The 27,465-nt window shown below is 43.9% G+C and overlaps 4 protein-coding genes across 5 annotated transcripts; 2 read left to right on the top strand and 2 right to left on the bottom strand.

The window, feature by feature from the left end:
- The first annotated feature begins 132 nt into the window (after nt 1-132).
- On the top strand, nt 133-3,348 carry LOC120644958. The gene is made up of 4 exons (XM_039921698.1): nt 133-731; nt 1,174-1,326; nt 1,890-2,189; nt 2,660-3,348. Exons 1-4 carry the CDS (start codon nt 168-170, stop codon nt 3,101-3,103), a joined length of 1,461 nt encoding a protein of 486 aa, XP_039777632.1. The 5' UTR covers nt 133-167; the 3' UTR covers nt 3,104-3,348.
- A 334-nt stretch (nt 3,349-3,682) lies between these two features.
- On the bottom strand, nt 3,683-9,194 carry LOC120644959 (GRF1-interacting factor 2-like). Its single transcript, XM_039921699.1, has 4 exons — nt 8,943-9,194; nt 5,417-5,493; nt 4,399-4,492; nt 3,683-4,317 (listed from the first exon to the last, which is right to left on the bottom strand). The coding sequence occupies exons 1-4, from the start codon at nt 9,033-9,035 to the stop codon at nt 3,940-3,942; spliced, it is 642 nt and encodes a 213-aa protein (XP_039777633.1). The 5' UTR covers nt 9,036-9,194; the 3' UTR covers nt 3,683-3,939.
- A 6,352-nt stretch (nt 9,195-15,546) lies between these two features.
- On the bottom strand, nt 15,547-19,782 carry LOC120644962 (proteasome subunit alpha type-5). Its single transcript, XM_039921701.1, has 9 exons — nt 19,600-19,782; nt 19,382-19,463; nt 18,786-18,866; nt 18,213-18,326; nt 18,028-18,129; nt 17,395-17,453; nt 16,431-16,533; nt 16,000-16,065; nt 15,547-15,913 (listed from the first exon to the last, which is right to left on the bottom strand). Exons 1-9 carry the CDS (start codon nt 19,611-19,613, stop codon nt 15,821-15,823), a joined length of 714 nt encoding a protein of 237 aa, XP_039777635.1. The 5' UTR covers nt 19,614-19,782; the 3' UTR covers nt 15,547-15,820.
- Nucleotides 19,783-19,986: 204 nt separating this feature from the next.
- On the top strand, nt 19,987-25,558 carry LOC120644960 (DNA repair protein RAD51 homolog A-like). Of its 2 annotated transcripts, none has more exons than XM_039921700.1 (9): nt 19,987-20,127; nt 22,901-23,045; nt 23,149-23,259; nt 23,355-23,446; nt 23,535-23,629; nt 23,708-23,821; nt 24,538-24,667; nt 24,825-24,946; nt 25,056-25,558. In XM_039921700.1, exons 1-9 carry the CDS (start codon nt 20,017-20,019, stop codon nt 25,177-25,179), a joined length of 1,044 nt encoding a protein of 347 aa, XP_039777634.1. In that variant the 5' UTR covers nt 19,987-20,016; the 3' UTR covers nt 25,180-25,558. The 2 variants fall into 2 exon arrangements, 1 of the variants encoding a protein (XP_039777634.1); XR_005664001.1 differs by lacking the exon at nt 19,987-20,127 and adding an exon at nt 22,037-22,406.
- The last annotated feature ends 1,907 nt before the right edge of the window (nt 25,559-27,465 follow it).

A 27,465-nucleotide genomic window follows, 5' to 3' on the forward strand; every position in this document is an offset into this window, starting at 1 on the left:
ATGCAGAGGTACAACTGAGCTAAGCTGCAATTTTAGTTAACATGGAAAAGAAAGAAAAACTTAAATATGTAAATGCAAACTCTGTGAAGGGCCCGTGCGCAAATGTTACAATCCTCTTAAGCAAGAGACCTTTGGTCACTTCCTCCAGAACCCTAGAGCCGCCAACAATGGCGGACCCCGAAACCCTAGCCACGCCCGGCCCCGCCTCCGCTTCGGCCTCCACCAAGAAGCATTCCAAGAAGCGCAAGGGCGTCGACGGTGAGGCCAATTCCTCCAAACCCCTGGAGCCGTCACCAACGGCGGACCTCCAAACCGACACACCCAAGAAGAAGAAGAAGCACTCCAAGAAGCGTGGGGCTACCGAGGCCTCCCCCGACGTCAAGCCCACCGTCGAAGCCACTCTCAACGTCACCGTCGACGCCTCCCGCACAGGCGGCCGAACCGCCGCCGCGGCCCCCGCGGTCGCCTACTTCCCCACCGGCTACGACCCCCTCGCCGCCGCCGCCGCCGCGGCGGCGAAAGACGAGTCCGCCCCCAACACGCGGCTCTTCCGGCACGAGAAGCACCCCACCTGGGTCGACCTCGTGGTCAGAAGCCCCGGCGGAGGCCCCGATTTCGTCGGCCGGAGCTATGCCGGCGAGGCCGCCACGCCGCAGCTCTGCGAGTACGCGCTCGGCGTCCTCGATAAGGCCTCCGGCACCCTCAGGGTCGTCCCCATAGCCGCCAACAAGGTGATTGATTGGCGTGATTACCCCAAATCTTTTATCTTTTCTTGTATGGTTGTTGACAGCCGAAGTGAAATGGCTATTTTTAATCAGACTTCATGGAATGTTGGCTGTTTAATGAGCACTTCTAGTTTTTAAGTAAATACTAAGCGTTCTCTTTTGTCTAATGTGCAATGGAAAGTTGCAATTGGACGGTCTACTTTTTTTCTTTTTTTTAGGGCAATGCCTGCATAGATAGGATTTTAGCAGAGTATAACACTAAAGCTTCAATATCTTGTTTTGATTTTTTTTTTTAAATTTTGAAGGAAAGCTCTTGCTGGGATGTTTTTGTTTTAAGCGCAATAGTGGCATACATTTTAAAATAGCTAAGAATACTTTTGTACAATTAACATTAGCATGGATGGTATTGGTGTGTAACATCATTCTTGACATCTGTACTCGGTAACAGGTTCTGAGGCTCGAGCCACATCTCGAAGTGCAGCAACCAGCGCATTCGCAGCACTCTGAGGTGACATCAGAAGCCGGTTCAGTTGCAGGAAATGATGAATTGAAGATTCAAGATCTTACCATGATGTATGGAACCAAAACAGACAGGGATAAGGTACGTTGTCTAGTTTTGCTAGCCTGCTGTTTGTGGCTATATGTTTCTGGATTGATCTGTGGTGTGAGCTTGAACTTATAGTCACAAGGCTGCAAAGCAAAATAAGTGTCAATCAAAAGTTTCTTCTCTGTCCCCCAGTTTGTGTGTCTTCTTCCTGTGAAATAGATCTGTAAGATAACATTTAGGAATTAGGACACAGTCAAATAATAGGTTTTGTTAAACCAGAGTTATGTAACTGTCATTGTGCCAATGTGATTGCTGCTGGTCTTTTTCTGTGAATATATATTGGTTTATTTGGGTCGCCCTTCTTCGTGTGACAACAAAAGATTTTTGTTACATGTAAACCAATGATTTAAACTAAAATTTGATTCGGAGTCATCTCAACCATGATAATTTTCATTTTACATTTGTCACTGTTTTCATTATGTCAGTGGTACTTATAGTCCGGTACATTATACACACCCCACTGTCCCTCCCTCTTCCTCGGTGCATTAGAAAAAGTAGAAAGAAAGTAAAGACATGGTTCAGTTTGGTTGATGCCAATATTCCTTTATTCCTTGCAGGATAATAAGTGGAGGTCATTAAATGAGCAAAGGAATGATCCTTCTGCTTATGAGGACATTGACCTGGGAACCGGTAATGTCAACACCAATGATAGGCAGGAACTAATTGTTCGGAACATTCCACCTTATGATCCTACAGCAGATACATCAGAAAAGGCGTATCTTTTGGATGAGATTATTCCAAAGACTATTCGGCACCACCTTTTAGAAATTGTTGACCATTTTGAATCAGGAGAAATCTCTTCAAAAGGCTATGGGACTTTTGTCTCAAGTCGTGTGCAGAAGTTAGAGAAACTTCAGGTAATTAGTTACCCACTTTCAGTTGCCACCCGCTAATATCAGTATAAGGTTCTTACAGAAAGGAAGCTTTAATCAGAAAGATGAAGGGAAAGTTGAGAACCTTTTCCTTGATAGCAAGTCATATACTCGTACCTTTTTTTTTGAAATTCTTTATAGTCTTATGTTGCCACATAATATAGAGGTAAGAAACCATTTTAATTGACTCTGAAATTCATGTGGATATTTGAAGGACATTATTTTCTTGTTATGGGACTTGTAACAGTTCACTTTTTACTCGCATAGCATTCCTAATAGCCAGCAGCATTACTACTGCAATGTTGACATGTTGAATAGCAATTATCTCTATGCCCCCGCTTGATACTGACGGTCTGGCTGCCAAAATGATGGCAGACAATGGTTTGCTCCTATATATCTGTTCCAGTTGGTTAATTTGATCTAAAAGACTCAGCTTTTGCCTTGCATTGTGTTAGGGTGAAGATAAAGAGAGACTTGCTTGGATACTGTCCTACATCCAACATCTGCTATCTTTATTGGCACGGAATGGGGCCATGTCCAAGCGTCATAGAAAGGACAGAAAGGAAAACCAGGGGAACCATGGACCAGTGACCCCACAGGCTGTATATCGCCACCTGTTGCTGACTTTTACAGAACCAGGGTCTAGTGCCATGTCATCAGAAAAAGAGGAGCTCCTGACCAACTACATCTTGGTCCTGACACTTTTTGCTGATGACTTCAGATCCGATCCTAATGATATATGTGCTGACCTGAAAATGACCCGCCAGATGATTAAGCCATACTATGACCAGCTGGGATGCAAATCTGTGTCATCAGGTGCTTTCAAGCCCACTTTCATGACGCTTCCTGCCCCTCTGAAGTTCCCACAAGATGTTACAAGAAGAAAGCGACGGCGGTAATCATCATAGGAAGGGATTGATGGTTATTGATCTCAGAAACGAAGGCATTACTAAGTGAGTGTGATCAGAAAAGTCTTGAGTTCTGATACACAGCAATCCAGGCTAGTTAAGCCACAGGTTCTCGACCCAATTTTGCAATGTACTGAAAATGACAAAGTTGTTTTAATTTCCATTTTGTACTCTGCTGTTCATCGACATTCCTGTCAAGAAAGGAAACATACTATGCATTGCTAGTTATTTGCCTACCTGAGTGTATCGGAATGTTAGTTTTTGTTTTTGGGTTATACATACTGCTAGCCTGGCGAGAACCGAAGAATTTCCAAAAAGTAGCTGTGCTGTACTCCATTTAGGAGCTCGGCAACGAAAACAAATCCATGTTCATGTATTATTTCCGTTATACTTTCAAAAAAAAAAATATTACCGTTGCATGTTCATCTTTACTGATGACTGATGTAAATAATCTACGTCACATATTGACCCATACAAAATATTCTGAAAAATGGAGACAGCATTGCAACTGCTGTACCCGCATTCCACGCAATTGATTTCAGCTCAAAATATCAGTTAAAAGCATTAGTATAACTAGTAAAAAGGACATGCTGAAGCCACTCTTAACCATCTAATTAGCTGGAAAAACATAGTAAAATACGCTAGACAACAGGATGGTAAAAATTATTCCATAATGGCTACAGAAATGTAAGAACGCGGTAACAATCTTGGGCAGATTACATCATTCATAACCAATCTAAACTTTTTGTTCTACATGGATCGATACATGTCTAAAACACAGCAAGGACTACTAGTCACTCAAGAGTCCTTTGGTTTCTTTGCTTGACTTAGGATTTCTCCGCCACATCACTGCCCACATCGTGATCTGCCCCGGTTGTGCTCTTGTGGCTCTCGGTGCCAGAAGGCTCTGTGCTCACCCCAGCAGTTGCGTCCTGCTTGCCTCCTCGCCCATCAGCAGGGACAGGCGCTGATTGCTGTAGGCTGGCGGCGGCAGCAGGGTCGGCTTGCATAGGCTGCATGCCATTAATGGTAGCCGGTCTCATGACCATCTGTCCCGGGAAAGCAAGAGCCTGTGCTTGCTGCTGTTGAAGTTGCTGCTGCTGCTGTTCTTGCATCTGTTGCGGGGTTAATGGTGTTCTTGGCGGGAACATTGGTACTTGGGACATGTAATGCCCTGCACCTGGTACCATGCCAGGTTGCATCATCTGTTCGCAAAGAAATGAAACTTTAAGGGAATGTTGCAAGTGGGGCTTGTGAAATGGCACCAACTTAACAGGGCTACTAACCTGTGGGCGACTTGCAGGGTTCTGTGGTGGTTGGGGTTGGGCATCTGCAATTGCAGCCAGGTACAAGAGATTCTTTTGAAGCTGAGCTTGATACCTGAAAGTTACGAGCATGTAAGATACCGTTATCCTGAATGCACTACCATTGAGACATGTCGCTTTTACATAGGCAGGTCGATCATGAAGAAGATTTTGTTAAGCATGAATTATCCTTCTGAAGTTTCAGTGCATCAAGAAGGTGGGGAGTAGAAATGTGCAAGCATCCCTCTCAATTGACAGCTGAAACTAGTATGACTCAGAATTTCAGACATCCTACAGTTGAATTAATTCAGACATTGATGGGTGAAATGAGGTACATCACAAATGGATCAGATCATCAGAAATTCAGACATAACTAATCCACCTTGTTAAAATTTCAAGCAATTTTTATTCTGGATGATGACAATACATCGTAGATCATCAATAGAAAAGATAAGCAATGCAACATTTTTGACCTCATAACATTTCAGTAACTACAAGTATATAAGTATAGATCACAAATAATTCATCTACCAGGGCAATCAATAACCATGAGAGACAGAGAGTTAAGACAATGTTGCCAGATGACTATAAACGATGCTGCTGTTAAAAAATACCCAAAACATTGTATATGGCCTAATTATTATGCAGGTTAGATTGTATTGTAGTCCAAACTCCATGACTCATACAGCACTGTATTTTCAGAACAACTCTAGAGTCCAACTATCAAAAGCTCATAGCTTTTACAACAAACCACTTTCAACAAACCTACATCATTAAATATAAATGATGAGTAAAATTTATTAAGATCTTTAACATTGCTTCGATAAGGGAAAGATTTTGCTGACGATATCCAAATCTTATGGCTCCTGAATTCGCTACACTAGTGTGTGAATTAAATAAGCAACACATGAATTAAATGTTCATTATTGTGAGACTAGTAAAACCAACAAAATGCATTTCGACCAGTAAAATTAGTTATATAGTTCAGGAAGATACTTACTGAGCACATTCAGCCAACTTTCCTAAGTTCTGATTTTCCAGGATGGCCAAAATAAGCTGCTTATTTTCATCCAAATACTGCAAAAGACAAATTCAGTTAGTGTTATTGAATATCAAAAGCTGATGATGACATGCACTGTAGTGTTAGGTTTATGCATAATCATGAAGCAATCAATTTACCTTCTGTATAAGAATTACATAAGCGATTTTGTTCACAAAAGGTTTTGCCATTTGATTTATTCATTTTTCCATGCAGATGTGGTTGGCTACTTGGCTTCTTGCAAGCCGAGCTTAATTGTATCTTAATGCCGAGCATTGGGTAGTGAGTTGCACCACATTGCGAGGAATAGTAGATAAAGACAGCCCAGAGAAAATGCGACCTACATGTATGATAGCTATGTATTTCATGACTTTATATAGCGCAGACCATATCACTTGGATACCATCCAAATAATTCAGTTACAACAGGGATGCACCTAATTTAGCCTCAAAGAACCCATTGGTCGCACATCTACCCATGCAGATCATCATGTATCATTTCACATGACTAGCCTAACCATGGGGAAGACGGCAGGACTGAGGAGTGATAACCACAGTTGCTGAGTGAAGTACGTCAATGTTTGCCATGTAGCGGACAGCCAAGACAGCCTCACTGCCATCACAATGCAGCTAGGCACCAAGTCACCATAGAGAAGGGTAACAAGCCAACAGTATTGGTGGATGGGTGACTGACTGACAAAGCTGATTTTATCCAGCAAGCTACATTCCATGACAGAGGGCTATGGTTCAGAAATAATTATTAAGCACGGTACTGGACAAGCATTGCTGAACAATGATCGCCCGTCGACTGTGCAAAAATGGAAAATTGCTAAAACTCACATGTGAAAGGGGATTTGTCAAAACACCCCCCACAACTTCTATTTTCGTATTCTACACCTGCAGCTCTACCTTTGGTGTTTTACCTCTACTAAGGCCATGGATCACATGGCGTTCTGCTTGTGTTGCTTCTAACATGGAATGATCACTTCTAGTGTGGCTTCTGGCATCTGTGTACCATTTAACCTGACCTAGCACTCCATTTTTTGCACTCTCCACTCACACTTTGTTGTCCCTCTTGAAGAATGCATAAACAGGGGGGGTTCCAGATCAGATTGAATTGTCCCAGAGATGCACTATAAGCCACCATACCATGCTCGAATGGACGCAAGCAGCATACCATGTGGTCAACAGCCTTAAGGGGGGAACTCAACACACAGGAAGAGAACAGGTGTTATTACTGGCAAGACAGAAGTTGTAGGGGTGTTTTCTAGACAAACACCCAATACAGATGAGTTTTAGCAATTTCCCCTAGTAAAAGCGACTGCAGGCTGGCAAGCCATGCTGCAAGGCGGAGGACCCAGGGCTGATCAACTGTGTCGGTACCTCTGGACTAGGGTACCCCCTCTTGCTGTGTCAAGACTCGTAGTTATCCGTAACTACGCCCAAAGGAGCTGAGCAACCGGACCCCTGGGGTCCGACTCCATCTCACCGGACAACGGTCTCGGACCCGCATCCCGCTCGGGGACGGGTCCGGTGTCACCACGTGTCCCGGAGAAGGGAGCACTCAGACAAAACAGCCGGGGCCCCCGGACCTCCCACGGGGTCCCGGACCCCATATACTATCCGGACCCCTCGGCAGGGAGGGAACAGACACCGCGCCTGGGGGGTCCAGAGCCGCCGTGTGTCTGCAGACGCAGATACGCGCGCGGCTGCCAAGCTTCCTCTGGAAGACTTGACCACCTACCGCATTCAATGCGGGAGGCGTTAAGTGCGCTCTGCCACAGCAGAGCCCGAGGAGACTTTCGCCAGGCTGTACTGTTGATCGCGCGTTACCAAAGTACACTGTGCAGCCGTTGGCGCCACGCACGTCAGTCTGCTACACCAGTTAGACACGACAACTCGGCGACGGAGTATCATAACACCTACACGATAGACCCAACAGTCTACGCCGCAACCTACACTGCCTCAACGGGCGCCTCGCCGATGAGACAGGAGAAGACCCCCCTCGGTCAGAGAGTCTACAGGACGATGAAGTGTATCCGGCTAGAGATTCTCCATCACTATAGCACCACTACTATCTAGTAAAATATACATCCTTGTTGGGCCCACCTGTCGGGGTCCGACACCTGTGTACGCGTCCTCCTTGCTCTATAAAAGGGAGACGCCCGTTTGAGAAAGGGGAGGTCCGAAAGGGGACTGGAAGGCAGAGGATAGACTCATTCACCGACACTAGAGCAATACTACTCTCAAGTGGATGTAAGGTATTACGCTCCAGCGGCCCGAACCACTCTAAAATCCTCGCGTGTTCTTGTGTTCTTGCCCCCAAGCTAGATAGGCCTAATCGCTTCGCGCAATCCCGAGTACACCCCCTCTGGGATTAGGCGGGTGCGTTCCGCCACCCGGCTGTGGGGACCCTAAAAAGCCCACGACAAACTGCTTCACTATAGGGCAACTGTAAGCACAGGCTGAGAGCCTCTGCCGACTGCAGCATTGCATAGGGCTGGCCAGTGGCCACACTTGGCCTTTGCCAAAAAATCAAAATTGACATTCAAACATCAAGCATGTTGCCGTTGCTCATTTGGTCGTTGCCAAAAATTCAAAATTGATATTTCAGTGGCACATTGCAGTGCTGTTGCAGCACAGTTTGCCTTCACCAAAAATTCAAAATTGGTATGGTGCCACTGAACATTTGGCCTTTGCCAAAAATTCAAAATTGATATTTGAATGGCACATTGCAGTGCCATTGCACAAAAAAAATAAAATTCTCCAAATACAGAGATGCAAGCCACATTCCATGGCAAAGAGCCATGGTCGGTCTGCAAACAAAATGGCACAGCCAACCAATAAACATTGGCTAATGCACTATCACCCAACAAGACGAGCAATGAGCTCGCCGCCTGGCAGTGTACCGCAGGTGGCTGCTGTATGGCAGCCGGAGCATGGTGCCACACACACCAAAAAAAAAGGCCCTTCAATGACGCCCCGACTTACAACCGCAGAGCATGCGACGGCAAGGTGTCTGCCGCACCTTCAGCCCCATATGACCAGAGCCTCAAGCCGGGAAGTTTCCCTATGCATTGAGCCGCCAAAGCACACTCACGCTCTCTATTGACGGTACGGCCACCCATGACCTTCACAGAAAGTCCAATGCTTTTGAACAGGTAGCTAGCCTCCACTCCCCTTCCGCCTCCTATTGCGCTGGCCTAATTCACCCTCGATTGTGCGCATGTGGCTCTCCCGCCTCCAAACGCCCGAAACACGCCACCAACCTACTGTTGCGTTACTCACCGATTGACCAAAAAGCACTAAGCCGAGGAATCTGCGATTACCCCCCAGAACAGGAAAAGAACAAGAGCGCCCAACCCCGCCCTAAACAACAGCGCGGAAAGATCCAATCTTTGATCGAACCAACCCCCAGCAGCCTGAAAAAAAAAATCATCCTTCTCGGGCGCGGCAAACCCTAGCAGGGAGGGGGGCGCGGCTCGCACCTTTTGGATCTGCTCGGTGGTGATGCCGGCCGCCGGGGGCGCCGCCGCCGCGGCGCCGGCGGGCGCCGGCTGCATGGGCATCTGCTGCTGCATCGCCGGAGCCGGTGGGTGGGCGTATCTTGCCTTCGTCGCTTGCCTTTCGAGGGTTCTGGAGCTGGTTGAAGAGGCGGAGGGGCTTATGGAGTTATGGTACGAACGACTGCCGGGAGTTGGAAGAAATTTTGCTGCAGAGTACTCAACAACTTGGTACGAGTGCCTGAGAATAGGAAAGGAAGGAAAGGGAAGAAAAGGGGTGAGAGGGCCAATTACCGGTTTGCCCTCGCCGGTCGAAAACGAGACAAATGTACCCTGGACTGGAACGATGGTATTGATGGGTTATTGAAAATGTTGGTAGTAGATATTATTAATACGTTCTTGGAAGTTTCTAGTCAGACAAGGAGATATGTTGGCAATTTGAGCTGAATTCATTTTTTGTTGTGACTATGTGAAAAGCACGGTCCACCTACTGTCTCATTTTTTTTTTGCCTTTTTTTGAAATACTTCTTTTTGCCCTTTATTTTCCGTGCAAGCTCTCTTCTACCCTACTACACGTCCCCAATAGCTTATGTTCATCAATCTGTATTACTATTGGCTAATTTTTCGAGAGTGTGCAATGCAAATATTTTATTAAGAAGTTATGATTTGTTTTAGCGTACAAGGCAACGCATCTCACCGTCTGCATTTCAATGGTTTTTCTTAGCCAATGTTTATACTCCAACCTTTCTAATATCTTGCAATGTAGTGTTAAATGGCAGAACTAGATTAATTTCTTATGCTCGATACATCATGAGGGGAAAGAAAAGGTAAGTTGTACTACCTTTTGATAGTATGGCATTATCCTCGACTCGAAGTGCATCTCAACGTAGCAGCCTCATGACATCATGCTTTCGAGAAGCAAAGGGGAGGTGCCGTGACACGTGAGCATGCCATGAGAAAATATAATGAGTGGGCAGGAAGCCGGGAATGGTCTATTTTCATTGACAAATTGTTCACAAGAACATCCTATTAACATGGTTAGCGAATAACATGAACTCACTAAAGAAAAGAAAACATGTGAACAGTTGTGCGAAAAGTACCAAATTTTACATTTTCTGTAGCGTGAAGTCTATCGCGTGTCACAAGTTTTCACGGTTCTTCCTCACGAAATGAAGACAAAATGAGGAAATTATTTTTTTTGCGGGTATTGAGAAAATTACTTGGGAGAGAGAAATGCCAAGAAAGAAGGGGAGGAAGGGGGCAAACCTGTCCTTTCACAGGTTCATGGTTTCGGAGTTACGGTAGCACTGTTTGGCTGATGAGTGATGGATGGAGTGCAGAGCAGGCAAGCAGAGCACCGTCGTGGTGTGTGCGACCGCGACAGTGAGCAGCCCACACTTGTTTCAAAAGGTGAAACTCATGACTCCATGTGAACCTCCTGACCTCCTCCTCCTCGTCCTTCCGAGCACTGTAAAAAAAGAAAAAGTGAGAAAAAGTTGTGGTTGTGCATGCCTTTTTTTTTTCTCCTTTTTTGTTTCGCTTGGAAGCATGGCAAAAATGGAGAAACAGATCCCGTAAGACGGGTGGAAGCGAAATGTTGGTCACATCTAAAAAGTCTCAATTTGGCTCTTCTTTGACGTGTTCATGTAATGTAAGCATTGGTTTTCAGTTAGAGGGTGGCTCATGAGGTAAATCAATGTCGTGATGAGACAAGGTCACAAGAAAAAAATCAAAACTTATTCGGTTACTCCTAGATAACTTGACGAGGTTCATCCTTATCCTTCCCAGAAGAGGAAGAGCATGTTTGGCAGAGTTTCATATCATTCTGATTCTCTATGGAAGTTGATTATATAATACTACGAATTCAATGGCTTGAAAGTGATTCTTTTTTATTCTCTAGCATACAACAACAACAACATAGCCTTTTTTTCCCAAACAAGTTGGGGTAGGCTAGAGATGAAACCCGAAAGAAATAAGTTCAAGGTTGGGGCAGATTAATAGCTAGTCTCCAAGCGCTCCTATCCAAATCTATTTCTTTAGAAATATTCTAATTCTTAAGGTCTCTCTTAACCGACTCATCCCACGTCAGTTTAGGTCTACCTCTACCCCTCTTTACATTATCGACCCGCTCAAGAACCCCATTACGCACCGGCGCCTCAAGAGGTCTTCGTTGGACATGTCCAAACCATCTCAGCCGATGCTGGGTAAGTTTCTCCTCAATTGGTGCCACTCCGACCCTATCCCGAATAACTTCGTTCTGAACTCTATCTCCTCAATTGGTAAGTTTTATTCTCTAGCATAAATTTTTAAAATTAGAATGGAGAATCACTTTATAGAATAAGGAGAATCTAGTTCTTAGCGTCTTAGTTTGTCTTACAGAACTACTTCATAGAATCAATAGAGAACCATTTTCTCGCTGGAAAACTATTTAGCGGAGCTCCTGCTAGATTTAATAGAGTCAGCTTTGAAAGCTCTGCTAAACGCACTCTAAATTTGACACACAACTGCCTCAAATTAAGCTCGGGCAAAATCGGTGTTCTGTGCCAGCACATGACCAGTCGCTGTAGCTAAATACTCTCCATTAGTAGGTCCGTTGACCACCTCGTAGTCCGCAAGCACCCTTCCGGCCCCACATGTCAGAGGATGCTTGTGCATGCGTGCGCGTCGCGAAAAGAAAGATTCTTGCTGAGGGCGTCTGCAACAAGTCGATTTCAGCTAGCTATTTGACTGCTGACTAGGACAGTGATCTGACGTGGAAGCATAAAAGGAGGAAAGAGAATACTAGCTAGCGACGGAGAAATCGCCGCGTGTTTAGTTGTTTACATGTAAAAATTTTACGATGGAATTTTACTAATTTAAAGTACTAAATGAAGTCTATTTATAAAACTTTTTGCACAGATGGATTGTAAATCACGAGACGAATCTAATGATGCTAATTAATTCATAATTAATCCATAATTAATAGATGATTACTATAGCATAGACTTCATTTAGTATTTCATACATATGTCAAAATATTCGATGTGATGTTTTTTTTGTGTTTATAGAGTTTACAGGTAAAAATCTAAACATGGCCAAGACAGGAGCAGAACCATGGCCTGCCCAAAGTCATGAGTACCTGCTTTGTAAATCATGCCGTTGTAATTTTTCTTCACAGCGCCAGGTCAGCTAGCTATTTCTCCACCACCACTGCGGACGGCCGGCGTCGCACGTGGCAGAATTTATAGGTAGCTGGGCCGCCCCAGTTAACTACTCGTGCTCCGTACTCTGCTGCTGTCTACTGCACGGGCTGACAGTGCCGGTGACAGCCGCTCGCACAAAAATAGTACTAGCAGCCAAGGACTGACTGGTTGGTGGCTCGTATCCGGGAGCCTCAGCTTACGCATTAACAGTTTGATTAGCTATCTGTATTGGTTCAGTCAGACTACGGTTGTATTTAGTTTATCCAAACTTTCCGTCACACCGAAATCACATCGAAACATTAAATATAGCAAATGACACATGCATAGAACACTAAATGTGGATAAATAAAACAACTTATTGCACAGTTTGGATGTACGTTGCGAGATGAATTTTTTGAGCCTAGTTAGCCCATGGTAGGACAATGTTTACCACATACAAACGAAAAGTACTACAGTGCTTTTCAGCTTCACTTTTCGCATCTAAACACAGCCTACGAATAGAAGTTGTTTGGTGGAGAATATGGTGTATGAGAAAAAAATATTGTAAACAAGTGTCGTTATAATATTTATTGTATTTAAATATATTTTAATAGTTCTTAGTTGACATTAATAAACCTTAATCACTTTTGTAAAATACAAACTATCGCTTAATATAATCTTTTTCTTAATACCATCATTAGTTGATAGCTCCCCGCATCCAGCGAGCTTTGGCTCGTCGGGACCGACTTCATTTGCGTTTCTGCGGAGCCAAGCTCGTCGGTGCTTTTTGCATGCACCGGGCCAAATAAACTCGTCAAATAGCCGTAGGCTTCATGCCGCAAGCCTGGCTCACATTAGATACAGACAACCAATAATCATACCCAAAATGTGCTAGCTGCAGCGCGTTAGGGCTTGATTGGTTGCCTGAATGTGTTGGCATGACTCGTATCTGCGAGCTAGGTTTATCTTAGCCTGGCTGAGTGTGTGTGCGCGTGATGTTTAGTTGGTTGTATCTTCTGAGTTCGGTTCAAAAGAGATGTTATTTAGTTGCATGTACGAAGATATATTGCATAAGATAAAAGTTGTCAAATCATCATCTTGATATTTATTTCTCATGGTTATGCTCCAATAACCCTCAATGCATCTTATTATAGCTAAATATGAAATAAAAACATAAAAACTAGAAGTTGATCAAACACAAAGAAATTAGCAGTTAACCAAAGACTCTATATCTAATACAACTAATAAATACATAAGTTTAAAAATTATAAATATAAAAAATAGTAGCCGATTTGTTTAGCTACTAAGGAGAAAATTAGGAAGACGAATAGTTAAATAGATAGTATATGTCAAATATAAATAACGAATAGCCAAATTTAAGTTAAAATGAATTACAAGTTTACAGTCATTTCATGTCAAATATGATTAATAAATTGCTAATATAGAATTAAAATTAAGAATAATGGTAGTTAATTTCTATAGTAACAGCTCAATACGAACACCGGGCACAATTCTGAAAGTTTGAGACACTTGGAAGTTGCAGTGCACTCAATACAAACATCCGTCCTAGTTCTGAAAGTTTGAGATGGCAACCATATCTCATATCTGGATTAGCAGATTCGTCCGTATCAGGTGAATTATCAGCATACAAGATTGGTTCGTGAACAAGAACATGGTCTCTTTTTTATGCGGCATTCATGCAGCGACGACGTGCTGTACGTCTGTATCCCATGGAAGACAGGGAGAGCAAAACGTTTCTATATGCTGCAGGAAGGACCCATTTTTTGCTCTTAGATTTGAAATTATCTTCTAAATTCTGGAAAAGAACTCGTGCATCTGAATTTAACGGCCGTCACTGAGCTTTCTTGACCCTGTGTCGCCAGGTTGGGCTTGATCCGGTCCATTAGAATAATGCTCTACCAATTGAGCTACATCTCCAACTTTCTATTGTCTTTGCAGAATAGATATTTTTTTATCTTTTCCATAGAATGGAAGATAATAAATACAAAAAATAATTTTTTTTGGAGTTGCGAGGAGTTGAACCCCATACCTTTATCATGCATAGATTAACGCTCTACCAGTTGAGCTACATCCCCAACTTTCTATTAGCTTTACAGAATAAATATTTTTATATTTTTTCTATAAAATGGAAGATAACAAATGAAAAAATATTTTTTTTTGGAGATGCGAGGAGTTGAACCCTATACCTTTATCATGCATAGATTAACGCTCTACCAATTGAGCTACATCCCCAACTTTCTTTTGGCTTTGCAGAATAAATTTTTTTATATCTTTTGAATGGAAGATAATAAATACAAAAATAATTTTTTTTTGGAGATGCGAGGAGTTGAACCCCGTACCTTTATCATGCATAGATTAACGCTCTACCAGTTGTGCTACATCCCCAACTTTCTTTTGGCTTTGCAGAATAAATGTTTTTTATATCTTTTCTATAGAATGGAAGATAATAAATACAAAAATATTTTTTGGAGATGCGAGGAGTTGAACCCCGTACCTTGATCATGCATAGATTAACGCTCTATCAGTTGAGCTACATCCCCATCTTATGTTTGTTTTAATACTATAGAAGACTTTTATATTTTGTTTTTTTTTTGCATGGACGAACCATTAATTATGGCATGCTGCAGTATTGCGATGCTGACCATACTATGTAACTCTGAAGATGCACGGGCTACAATGCAGGCTGGGTCCAATTCTAAATTCGCCAGATTTCTGAATGCTCTGTTTCATTTCTGATTTGTTTTGCAAAGAGAGATCATAACACAAAGCATAGATAAGTTGTATCTTCAGGGAGTAAGCATCGTCTGAATGTGGGCACACACTTTTTTTTTTTTGAAACGAGGATATGGGCATGCAAAAGTATGGACAAGTTGTATCTCTCGCACTAATGATGATATCTGAATTAGCAGATTCCTTTTTATCAGGTAAAATTAATAACATGCATGATTGGTTCATAAACAAAGCTCCGTATCCTAAGGAAGACAGGGAGAAGAAGGCGCTTCTTTGCAGGAACCGGGACTCCGGGATCATCAGGTCTACCGATTCTTCATGTTTTCCTTTCCTCGGTCGTTGTTCGCTCCAAGATTTCAAAATTATCTTCTAAATTCTGCAAAAATCGTGAGCATCTGAATCTAACCGCAATCACTCAGCTTTCTTGTTCTGAATTTGTGATGACCCTGCAAGCACCTTACCTTAAACTTTGCTTCGAGTGGTTCATCAATCACATTGGCAAGTTCTTCACAACACAGGCCAACAAAATAACTGATCGTGAAAAAAACACAACAGACGAGACGAGAACCACTATTACCATTCACCCAACAGGAAAGTGCAAGCTGCAAAGCTAGTATCCAGTGGCACTCTTTCAAAAAAAAAAAGATCCAATGGCATCAGGTCACAAGCATCAGCCAGTTGTTCAAAGAAACAGAAGACGAATTCGTAAAAACAGGTGTACTTTCTTTCTGGCAGTACAGAAGTTCTCAACGCTACTTAAAAACAAGCAACTGAGCCGACTGGGCTGTGAATCAGACTATCAGTGACTGCCCCTGCGGGAGTTGAAAACAGTGTATGATGACAGCCATAGCAACACACTAGGCAGAGAGGCAAGAATCAACATGTCCACGCTTCATACAATGACTGTCTATTACTGATTGATGACAGGAATAGCAAGAATCTGGAAGTGTTTCACAGCCTTGCAATGACGGCTTCGACCTCGGCGGGGGTGTACAGGTGGTACTTGGGGGCGACCTTGGCAATATCAACATTGTTTGGGGTCACCTGTTCAGAATGAGACAATAAGATCACATGTCCTGATGTCCCCCTACAGAGCTGAATGGAATATGGAGTAGTTCGGGACACCCTACCTTCTCTTCCATAACCTGCTTCAGAATAGAAAGGGCTATGGTCTCCGCCTCCTGGAGGGTCAGGTCCTGCACCAGAGATGCAAGGATTACTCTCAATTTTCTTTTCACAGGAGTAACTTCTGACTTTTTTTATGGATTTGCTCTCAACATTGCAGTAATGCATAATACTTATATTTGATTGTCATAAAGGTGAGCTATTATCATCCTATACACCTGTGGAATAACAAAGCAACATCTTGGGATTTAATTCTGTGTGAGTAGCATATTTAAAGTTTCTATGCAGCATTGCAACTGATATAATGCCTTGAGACACTGTTTTACAGAATTGATTTTATAAGATTTCTTTGATGCATAATTCCATATAACTAAGGTTGACAGGCAACATATCTTTTTGGAAGTGTGCGATTCTTTGATTAACTTAATATCTATACCTTGTTATACTGCTCCTGCAAGGAGCTATCAGCTCCTTCAGAGCCTGATCCAATTGCCTTAGCATTGCATTGCCAAAAGGTCCCAGATGGGTCGGTGTAGTACCTGCAGCACACAGAAGGTGAACAATGAAGTCTTGTGGCATTGTGTGAATTAATCATGACAAAAAAGATGTTTCAAATATAGAGGGTAAAGATGCCATATGATTGCATGATAAGAGAAAAACAGACAGAGAGGGCTATCCTATGTGCCCGATCAATATTCCATTAACCAATGCCTGAGCCAACATGTATACCCGATAAGAGAAATGGAACTTGGCTAAATTTCCTGTGGTAAATAAAGAAGCTTTTCCAACACTTATTGGGCCACAAGGAAATACTTTTATGCTGGAAAACTCCACAAAAATTTAACTGAGCTACCTTTTTTTTATATATCACTACGACACTAATGCTTGTTATAAGCTGAGATCTTGGCCACATACAGAATGGAACTCAAAACACCATGAAGACAACCACTAGGACAGTACGTGTTCACAAGTTCCAGGATTTTCTGTTTTTCCTTATTTTATAGGAATCCTACTTTTCAGATAATTTCCCTTCCAAAGATTAGTGAACGATAACCTAGAACAAAACCGCCTAGCAAACAACCATAATTCGTGGGAGCTGAACAAACTGTAAGTCAAGTCTACAACAAAGAGACAGGTCATTTAATAAACAATCGTGTTACCATGACAATCTTAAAAGAGTAAACAAAAAACAATTAAAATGCATGATAGACAAAGAAGTAAAGCAGCCACTTCACCAGGAGAGTCTAAAAGAAACCAATAAAAAGCAGCTACAATGCATGATAGTATGATTTTATATAGCATAAAGAAGTAATACAGCCCAGTTTTTTTAGAAAAAAACATGGAATCTAAAGCCAGCAGTTAAAAAAAACACAAAGTGAGATAAATGGATCAATACTTACAAGCTAGGTCCATTCTCATCATGTCCAGCAATTAGGAGAGAGACTCCAAACGGCCGTGACTGCACCAATAAATAAGTACATAAAAAACCACACTCCATAATAAATGGCTACTTAAGCACAACCTGTTCTATCTGAATGGAAATATAATAGATTGACGATGCAGTTTCCTGTGGGTGTATAAATGCTGCAAAAACAAGTGGGATGGCCATATCAAAATAGTTGGCAAATGGGAACATTTTCTGACCTTTTGTAACTGAACCTTAAAAAAACAATTCTGGGGTTCATTTTCACTACCAGGCCCTTAGTAAAATAATGGTTACAGATCAAAGAGACAACGCAACCAGGATAGGTCCAGATTAACAAATTCCACATTGTTTCATAAAGTTCAGTAGTATCTATTCAATTGATCTCTTCTCAATGTAGTCACTATGGGAGTGAAATGGCTAACTAGAACACCTAAATGTTCTACTCAATTCAATTTCCTCCACAGTCAAAACATTTCAAAAAAAAAAAAGCAGGCAACCATCAAACCACTTATATAATGCAGCAAACAAAAATATAAGTGCAAAACCCTATTGGTCTGCAATTAATCTTGTTTCCTGGAGGTGGTGCAATAACATAGATGAGGCTCACCATTGACTCCTCGTCACCTTCGCCAAAGCGCAGAGCCAAGTCACAGATAGCTTGTGTAGAAGATTCTACGGTCATTGGCTCCCCATATGAGAACCTATGATTCTGATTGTAAACATGTAAAGTCAGACAGATTAACAGATAAAGCTCCCCAAACATGTAAGTATGCATATAACTCAAGGAATTACCTGGGTCTCAACACGAGCATGCTCGACTAGCGTTCTAGCATCAGCAATAAGTCCACTCATGGCACAGCCTATGTGCTCATCAATTTCCATGATTTTCTCGACACTGCTTGGTTCCTATAAAATCAAAGAGCAAAGAAACATTGAATTCATTCACAGTTTATGAACATGAAATGACCTAACATGAAATTGAAAACTAGAGATTAAGTGCAGATGCTAGTATGCTACAGCTGCTAAGACTATTTGTTTTATCAAGCAACAAAATTGCATGAAGAGGGGAGTTTATAACTCTGATGTTGTATCAGCTGGAGAAAAAAATATAGTGAAAAAGTTGTAGTAGAATGAGGGGCTGCATCAACAAGGTAACAACTGTGTGAAAGAGGAAAAATCCTATCCGGCCGTACCTAAGGACAATTATTGTATTCATGACAAATTAGTTGACCAAATGATTGGAGATTTATATCAAATAGTTCAGTCAGCAAGCAAATGTTTCCCAACTGAACATCCACTGTTTTCAGCTATACAACTATTGACTATCACCAGCTTAAAAGGAAGAGTAAGTAACTTGGTAAGTACCAGAAGTGGCGAGGTGACACGTTTCTCAACAGCAAGGACAACACCATCCTTTGTCCTCAACCCAATCGCAGTAGATCCCAACTGCAAGAGCAAACGGAACAACAACATAAGCATCACTTCCACACAGAAACCTACATGCACATACCACAGTAAGAACATGGCATCACATTCAGTAGGGTTTTGTGTGTGTGTGTGTGTGTATTTTGGTGCAAGTGAAAAAAGCATGGCATCACATATCTCAGCTAGAATTGACACAGTACCAAACTAACAAGACAAACAGAACCACCTCCAAAACCTTCCACAATCCCGGAACCCAACTAGTAAAATCGAGTGATCCAGCACTGCGGACTTCAGTAACGAACCGCCTATAACGCCTAATAAATCTCCGCAATTCAGTCCATCCCATGAAACCCCAACTGCCCCCTTCCAGATTCGCGAACACGCACCCGCCCAAACCCCACAAATCTAGACCTCCGATCCCCCAAAATTCCCCAATAGTCCGCACAACCACTCGACGACATCTCGGCGCCCCCACCGACCAGATTCGATCCCACACCTCGCCCTTGCGCTGCCAGCCGAGAGGGGGGAAATCTCACCTTGATGGCCTCGATGGCGTACTCGACCTGGAACAGCCGCCCCTCCGGCGAGAAGGTGTTCACCCCGCGGTCGTACTCCGTCCTGCCAAAACCGACCCCAACGTCAAAAACCCGCAGCCGCCGCCGGATCGAATCGAATCGAATCGAGGGTTTTAAGAGAAGGGGAGAAAAAACAAAATCTGGAACTCCAGGGCGGGGAAGGAGAGCGCATCCGCTACCTAGTGAGAAACATCCTGTCCTGTCGGCGGCGGCGAAGTCGGCTGCGGCGGCTGGTGGTGCTGGATCGAGCAGGAGGAGCTCCGCGTCGGCGCCTCCCTCTCCTCCCCCTCGCCTCGCTTTTGATGGCCTCGTGAGCTTCTTGCGAGCGAAGTTGAATGGGCGAGATGGGAACGGAGAGGGAGGACGCTCGGACACTTACAGGTGGGCCCCGCGCAGGTGGGCCCCAGCCGCCTAGGTTTCCTCTCGCTCACCCATTTGGGCCTGTCGTCGTTCACGTAGTGGGCTCGATTGCTGGCCTCGTGGGCCCACGATACGGCCCATTGGGGGCCCAGGTATGGCCCGATAAAAGGCCCAACCGTTTCCGCCTTGCCGCCGCGCGCCCCTCCCATTTCCTTCCTTTGAACGAGAGAGAGGCCATGTCGGCGGCGGTGCAGCAGCAGAGGGCGGCGGCGGGGGCGGCGGCGGGGGCGGGGGCGGAGCAGCAGGAGGAGGTGGAGCACGGGCCCTTCCCCATCGAGCAGCTCCAGGTACGGCCCCCCGGCTCCTCCCGTCCCCCGCGGAAACCCTCGCCGGTTTCTTGGCCTGCTGCTTCCCGTTCCCCTCTTGCGCCCGAATGGGGTTTCGTCTCCGCCTTCTCGTGGGGTTTCCGGCTCCGCGTGACGGGAAATGGAGGTGGGTTTCGTCGCGGCCTAGGGTTCCTTGGGTGGGGCGTTGGGTTCTTGGCCGAAAAATCGAAGGTCTTTTGCTTTCCCTGCTTGGTGGAGTCAAGGCCCAGGCTTTCTTGGGTTTCCCCGCCCGTGCGCGGATGAGCTGACGTTGGTTTTCCCCAGTTGTTGCCGCAGATTCTTGATTGATTGGTTGATTCGCCTCTCTGGGGAATGGCGCCAGGATTCTGAGCGTTTCTTGAAACCCGGTTCTTGCGTGGTTGGGTCGGCATCGTGTCCCCAGATTCTTGGTTTCGAAAACCTAGGTTCTTGATTGATTAGCCTTTTCCCCATGAGTGGCGTCAAGATTGAGTGGCCCTTTGAAATTCCCGTTTGTTTGGAGTTGAATAAGGAACAGATTTTTAGTTATGGAACCCTAGCCCTTGATTCGATTCAGGGATTAAGGCCGAGGTTCTGGTGGCTTGCAGTCGCAGTCCACTTATGTTGGGAGTTTTTTTTCCTGGATTGGTTTGGTCGTTCTCCCCAGTGGTGAAGCTCGCCGGAAATTTTAGGTGGGGCAGACTCGCCCTCGCCCAACGCCGTCGCGCGCAGGGGCGACACCGTCCTCCTGCTCGCGTCGCCGGGCCACTGCCTCGTCAAGCTCATCTTCGCGTGCCAGCTCGTGGGGCTCGTCGCTGTGCCCATCTCACCGCCCGACCCGTCCAAGAGCGCGGCGAGCGCACAGCGTGAGGCAGCAGACGGAGCCGTGGCGGGAGGGGAAGCAGGGCAGGGGGCGAGGCCGCGAGGGGCTGGCCGGCGGCGGCAAGGGTTCCGCTCCCGGCCGCGAAGGTGGTGCCGCCGGCCGTGTCTGCTCCGGCTCCGGCTCCCGCTCCTGCCATGGCGTGCGCCGGGTGCGGCGCGGACGGCGGACGGGTGCGCCACTGCGCTGGCAGGTCCGAGCTCCTCGCTGCGGCGGGGACTGGGTCGAGCAGCGACAACAAGGATGGGGGAGAGTGCTCCGCGAGCCGCATCGTCACCGGAGGCGTGGGCAAGCGGAGGAGGAGGATGAGGGTGAGCAAGTACCGCGGCGTGCGGCGGCTGCCGTGGGGCAAGTGGGCGGCGGAGATCCGGGACCCGCACCGCGCCTTGCGCAAGTGGCTCGGGTCTGCTCCGCGGCTCCGCCGGTAGCTGGGGCAGCTGCCCCACCATGATGGGGAGCTTCGCCTCTAGTTCTCCCCAAGATTGCAGATTCTGCTGCAATAAACAGTTTCAATGTTTAGGGCATTTCTACCTGAACTGAGATGGTGGTCTCGCAATTGAATTGTAGTTAGCAGCACGGATACGGATACGCATATCAGTATCGGAAGGATACGGATATGTGGATACGGCAATTTCTCAAACAACCCGATACGTGGATACATTTTTAACTATTTTATTAATAAATAGATAACAATGCATATTAAATTGCAAAATAGTTGTCCAAGTTCAACATAGAGACATTTAAGGTCTATTACACTCAGAATAACATGATATCAACAATACTGCCAATTCTTAGCATGGCAGACCATCATATATACATATGTATATTTGTGAGGAAACAGAAGTTCTAGGGACTAAAATGTGAGAACATAGGGTCTAGAATATAAGGAAATAGATGTTGTAGGGACTAAAATGCATCACAAATTCATATATTAATATACTCTATAATTATTAAAAAATGAGAGGGGCAAAACGAAAAAGAACCAAACATATCTCTTCCACCGTCCGTCTCCTTCCACGACCTTCCAGTGATCCTATTCTCCCTCTCTCTCTTTCTCCCCGGCGGCAAATCCCGGCGGCCGCAGCTTATCCTCCGCGGCCGGGGCTCGTCGTCCGGCCATCGCTGCCCCTCCCCTCCGCGCCCCTCCCCTCCCCTTTGCTCCGGCCACCGCCACCCCTCACCTCCCATCGACGCCGGCGCGGAGGAGGACGAGCGCCCCTAGGTGCGCGGCCGGGGCTCGGCGGCGGCGAGGGCGAGCTCCCCAGGGCGGCGCGGCCGGGCCTCGGCGGCGGCGGGGCCGGGGCTCGGCGGCGGCCGGAGCTCCCTCCCCTGACAGCGGGGGCGAGCTCTCCCGGGTGGCGCGGCGGGGGCGAGCTCCCCTGGGTTGGGTCGTATCCCACAGGTCGGATACGTATCAGGCCGCGTACTCAATATTCCCAAAATCAAATAAAAATAGGATACTCGCAGGATACGTATCAAAGCCGTATCGGAGACGTATCCGATACACGATACGGCACCTTTTGGACGTATCCGTGTTACACTTAGGCTCTCCAGTTGATTCACGAATTCTTTCTTTTGAGATTAGCATGATAAATTAAGCATGAATCTACTATTCAGTTTCCCTCTCTGACAGTCCTGAAAATGAGGAATTTGCTGCCTGAATAACACTGGCCTTTTAACTAATGAATGATGCAAATACAATTCATTGCTTAATGATGTAACTTTCTTCAAGCTAAATGTAGAATGCCAGAGCTCTTAGGATGCCATGTTGCAATTTTATATTCCCTTGTTTCAGTGCCATCTAAGGTGCCTGACTAATTAGTTTCTGTTTCTTGAAAACAATTAAAAGTAACATTGTTGTTTTGATACTAAGTCCCTGTGTAATTTGTTGCCCAGGCATCTGGAATAGCTGCACTGGATGTGAAAAAGCTCAAAGATTCTGGTCTCCACACTGTGGAGGCTGTGGCTTACACTCCAAGGAAAGATCTTCTGCAAATCAAAGGAATAAGTGAAGCTAAAGTTGACAAGATAGTTGAAGCAGGTTAGTACTATGAGGCTGTTGATTGTCTTGAGGCGCGGTTGTATGAAAATTGTATTGTGCTTGCACACTATCGATGCAATACCTGTCTGCAAATCTTTTGCAGCATCGAAGATAGTTCCCCTGGGGTTTACAAGTGCCAGCCAACTTCATGCACAGCGGCTGGAGATTATTCAAGTTACAACTGGATCAAGAGAGCTTGACAAGATCTTGGAGGGTAATGCACTTGTAGATTCCATCATCCATCTTTGCCTTCAGAATTTGTATTAGTGAGTTGGGATCATTTAGCATTCTGTTATGACCTTTCAACAGGGGGGATAGAAACAGGATCTATCACAGAGATATATGGTGAGTTCCGCTCTGGAAAGACTCAGTTGTGTCACACCCTTTGTGTTACATGTCAGGTGAGATTTTTATCTGCCCACCTCTTTTTTCAATTTCATGACTGGATTGTTTTGTTGGTCTCAAATATGTTAGTAATTCACATTACAGCTTCCATTGGACCAAGGTGGTGGTGAAGGAAAGGCTCTATACATTGATGCAGAGGGTACTTTTAGACCACAAAGGCTCTTGCAGATTGCTGACAGGTGATACCTTAATTGCAGTTTTTAGTTGCATTATGACAAAAAATATTGACTGCTAAACGTGAACATCCTGGAATCCAGGTTTGGACTGAATGGTTCTGATGTATTAGAGAATGTGGCTTATGCCAGAGCTTATAATACAGATCATCAATCCAGACTTCTGCTGGAGGCAGCATCCATGATGATAGAGACCAGGTAAGTTGAAAGTCCAACTTCCACTTTATGAGTCTACCTGTTGACTGTATACACGTGCTTTATTTGCTTTAGATAGGTGATCACATTTCTGCACTTGGTAAATAAGTTAATAAATTTGGTTATCTTCTGCTTTTGAATCATACGGGTCAGGCCTTACTTAATGCACTGTTTCTTTCTATCACATAGCAGTTTCATATTATGAAATTTAAAGTATACATATAACTCTTGCAAAGAACTGAATTTCATTACAATTTAAAGCAGTAGTTTTGTGAGTTTTCACTCTGCATTGAACAAGAAAATCCTGTTTTTCTTTCATGACACATTATTCAGCTAAGCTAACAGAAAAGTAATGTAGTTGGGCAGCTGCTGTATATTTTTTCAAGTCAAAATGTACAATACAAATATTATAATATGCTTATACTGTATATACCATTGAAATGTTCATTATTTTGTCTAATTAAGATTAACTAATGACATTTCATGATTGTATTGCAATGGACAATACAGGAACAAGCTAAAAAATTGTTGCTGCAACTGTTACTCTGTCAAAATGTTTTTAATTAAGTCTGCTTACTCATTGCTTGTTTGCTGCAATCGTAAACATATCAGAATGGCTAGTGCCTTTTTCCAGTGTTTCTCAGTATATCGTTGTTATGAAGGTAATAGAAGTACTAGCTGTTGTTCCAAATTTCTCATCTGAATGTCTACAATTGCAGGTTTGCTCTCATGATTGTAGACAGTGCCACAGCTCTGTACAGAACTGATTTCTCAGGAAGAGGGGAGCTATCAGCAAGGCAAATGCATATGGCTAAGTTCTTGAGGAGCCTTCAGAAGTTAGCTGATGAGGTCAGTTATAAGTTAGGATTCTTTCTTTTAATCATTGAGATGAGAAAACTGAAGCATTGTACCTTTATGTTTATGCTTTCGTTCAAAATGAAAGTGATGTTCACACTGCCATCGTGGTTGTTTGGTTTGCTTAATTTGATTTCATTGATCACTGCAGTTTGGAGTAGCTGTGGTTATCACCAATCAAGTAGTAGCACAAGTGGATGGCTCTGCTATGTTTGCCGGACCTCAGATCAAGCCCATTGGTGGAAACATCATGGCCCATGCTTCCACAACAAGGTGTTTGACTTTGTAAACTGACAATACTAACCAGCTTTCTGTATTGAAATCCCCAACTTCTGTTGTATTCCTATCCACATCTTACCTTAAAATATAAATACTGTTTCAGGCTTGCTCTTCGCAAGGGAAGAGGGGAGGAGCGAATCTGTAAAGTAATAAGCTCTCCCTGCCTGGCTGAAGCGGAAGCAAGGTTTCAGATAGCTTCTGAAGGTGTCGCAGACGTCAAGGATTGAGACCAATAGACCGTCTATCTCGGCTTACTGCTGGCCAAAGCACTTGAGCTCCATTGCTGGCCTGCTGCTTGTTTTGTTACTGCTGGGTCAACTGCTTTGTTGCCCCTCTTCGATGTACAGAGCACTCGGCAGATGGGAATGCACATCTGCTTTGACGTTGAATGTCACTGTTGTATAAAACAATGTATGTACTGCATTGCATGTAATGTGACATCTGCTACTGAATTGAATCATTCTAGTTTGTTCTGCTAAATCAGCTGTTTTCCCAGTTTGTCTTGCATTATACATTTTATGTATATGGCAGCTTATGAATCTGTATAGTGAGTGAAATTATGACATTGTGGCATTATGGATTGCAAAGGCAAAAGCCTAGATTCTAGATCCTTTTATCTGTGAATGGGAACCGTGGTGTCTATTTAACATTTTGCTGATAGATCTGGAATGCAACTGGGCATGAGTTTCTGCTTTCTATTGTAGATGTTCAAGTAATTGAATCTATTTGTTTGAGTTGGATAAAATTGCTGCAGGCTATTTGTTTGAGTTGGACATAGAACAAACTATATGATCCATGGAAAAAATAAATACATAATAAATTTAAGCATAGGAACCAAGGGGAGAATGACAACTAAACCATATAAAATAAAAGATTAGAATAATAAGAATAGAGAAACATCAAGCATCAATGCAAAAGAAGAAAGTAAAAAAAGACCCAAAAGCAGATAATATGCAAAGCACCGGATGCAAAGGAAAAAAGAAAAAAAGGAAAAGGGGGAAAAGATATAAAAAAACTCGGTCTGCGAGGGGCAAGCCGCCCCCGAGCATTAATGTAAAGGAATAAAGAATATAAAACAGAGCATGTGAAGAAAAGGAAAGCACCACATGCGCTTTGAAATATTTAATTTTCTCTCGTCATTCATCTTTGCTTAACTTGCTACCCGACGAAAGGCAGCTAGTCGAAGAAGATGAAGAAATAGCGACTGTTCTAAATTGACATGTGGTTTTCTGATTCAGGTAATTTCTAGCAGCTTTACTGAAAAGTCTCACCTGCATACTTTTGAATCAATGAGTGATGAAAACAGACAAGGTTCTGATTAGGTAATCCTTTTTTGACTCAGTGAGTGATGCAAACAGGCAAGGTTCTGATCAGGTAATCCATTTTTCACTCAGTGAGTGATGCCAACAGACAAGTTCTGATCAGTTAATCCATTTTTGCATCATCCAACTTTCACGTGCATTAAAAAGCTTTTAATTTGTTGGGTATATTGTGCCTTGGTGTGTTAAATTATTTTAGGCACGACATAAAGTGACATCAGGGGAACAAGCAGTAAGGATATACAAAATCAGCACTTTTGGTTCCTAATTTTGGTAGTGTTAGCATCAGCTAATCGGATCCTGAGGACCTGCTTTCCATTTTCTGCTCCCATGGTGTGCCTCTGTAGCAGGTAGTTTTTTTTTTAAAAAGGGAAGCTCTATTGATCTTAGACAATTACATCAATATGATACAATCATACTAAGATCCAACCTGGCCTCTGCATAACTAGGATGCACACAACCTATAGAGTAAAAGGAACAAAAGAGCGACATGACAAAAATCATGCCGTTGCAAACTACAACATACAACTTCATCTTCAGCTCCTTGCCTCCTTCATTACCATAGCAACACCTGGACTTCGAATAAGGCTCCCAAGACAACGCCACCAATGAGGAAACGGTATGCACACTCACCGCCATTGCAGTGACCCAACCAATTAAGGCCAGATCATAGGTAGTGTGACAAGGAAAGTGTTGGAAGCTAATTCACATCTCACAAGCTTACATATATTTAGACTAAGATCACGATGTGTTATACCTACGGGTTCGATGCATCTCAATATATTTGGGATGGCAATATTACTCAATGGTTATTATTATTGCTTGGCAGATTTGTGCCTTTTACATTTAATCTTTTACCCCATAGCAACGCACGGACACTTATCTAGTAAGAATAGAGAAACATCAAGCATCAATGCAAAAGAAGAAAGTAAAAAAAGACCCACAAGCAGATAATACGCAAAGCACCGGATGCAAAGGAAAAAAGATAAAAAAAAAGGAAAAGAGGAAAATATATAACATGCAAAGAAATAAAAGAACATAAAACAGAGCACGTGATGAAAAGGAAAGCACCACATGCGCTTTGAAATATTTAATTTTCTCTCGCCATTCATCTTTGCTTAACTTGCTACCCGACGAAAGGCACCTAGTCGAAGAAGATGAAGAAATAGCGACTGTTCTAAATTAGTAGGCACC

This window comes from Panicum virgatum, chromosome 8K (assembly GCF_016808335.1).
Source record: "Panicum virgatum strain AP13 chromosome 8K, P.virgatum_v5, whole genome shotgun sequence".
Classification (NCBI taxonomy): domain Eukaryota; kingdom Viridiplantae; phylum Streptophyta; class Magnoliopsida; order Poales; family Poaceae; genus Panicum; species Panicum virgatum.

Bases quoted from the DNA above. Each gene is read 5' to 3' on its own strand.
- LOC120644958 (XM_039921698.1), top strand. From the start codon at position 168: ATGGCGGACCCCGAAACCCTAGCCACGCCCGGCCCCGCCTCCGCTTCG. The intron at 732-1,173 runs GTGATTGATTGG...ACTCGGTAACAG, and splicing joins TCCCCATAGCCGCCAACAAG to GTTCTGAGGCTCGAGCCACA. The intron at 1,327-1,889 runs GTACGTTGTCTA...TATTCCTTGCAG, and splicing joins CCAAAACAGACAGGGATAAG to GATAATAAGTGGAGGTCATT.
- LOC120644959 (XM_039921699.1), bottom strand. From the start codon at position 9,035: ATGCAGCAGCAGATGCCCATGCAGCCGGCGCCCGCCGGCGCCGCGGCG. The intron at 4,493-5,416 runs GTAAGTATCTTC...CGTAACTTTCAG, and splicing joins AAGTTGGCTGAATGTGCTCA to GTATCAAGCTCAGCTTCAAA. The intron at 4,318-4,398 runs GTTAGTAGCCCT...CTTTGCGAACAG, and splicing joins ACCCTGCAAGTCGCCCACAG to ATGATGCAACCTGGCATGGT.
- LOC120644962 (XM_039921701.1), bottom strand. The intron at 18,867-19,381 runs GTGAGATTTCCC...TTGCTCTTGCAG, and splicing joins ACGCCATCGAGGCCATCAAG to TTGGGATCTACTGCGATTGG. The intron at 18,130-18,212 runs GTAATTCCTTGA...GTTTACAATCAG, and splicing joins ATGCTCGTGTTGAGACCCAG to AATCATAGGTTCTCATATGG.
- LOC120644960 (XM_039921700.1), top strand. From the start codon at position 20,017: ATGTCGGCGGCGGTGCAGCAGCAGAGGGCGGCGGCGGGGGCGGCGGCG. The intron at 23,046-23,148 runs GTTAGTACTATG...AATCTTTTGCAG, and splicing joins TGACAAGATAGTTGAAGCAG to CATCGAAGATAGTTCCCCTG. The intron at 23,260-23,354 runs GTAATGCACTTG...ACCTTTCAACAG, and splicing joins GCTTGACAAGATCTTGGAGG to GGGGGATAGAAACAGGATCT.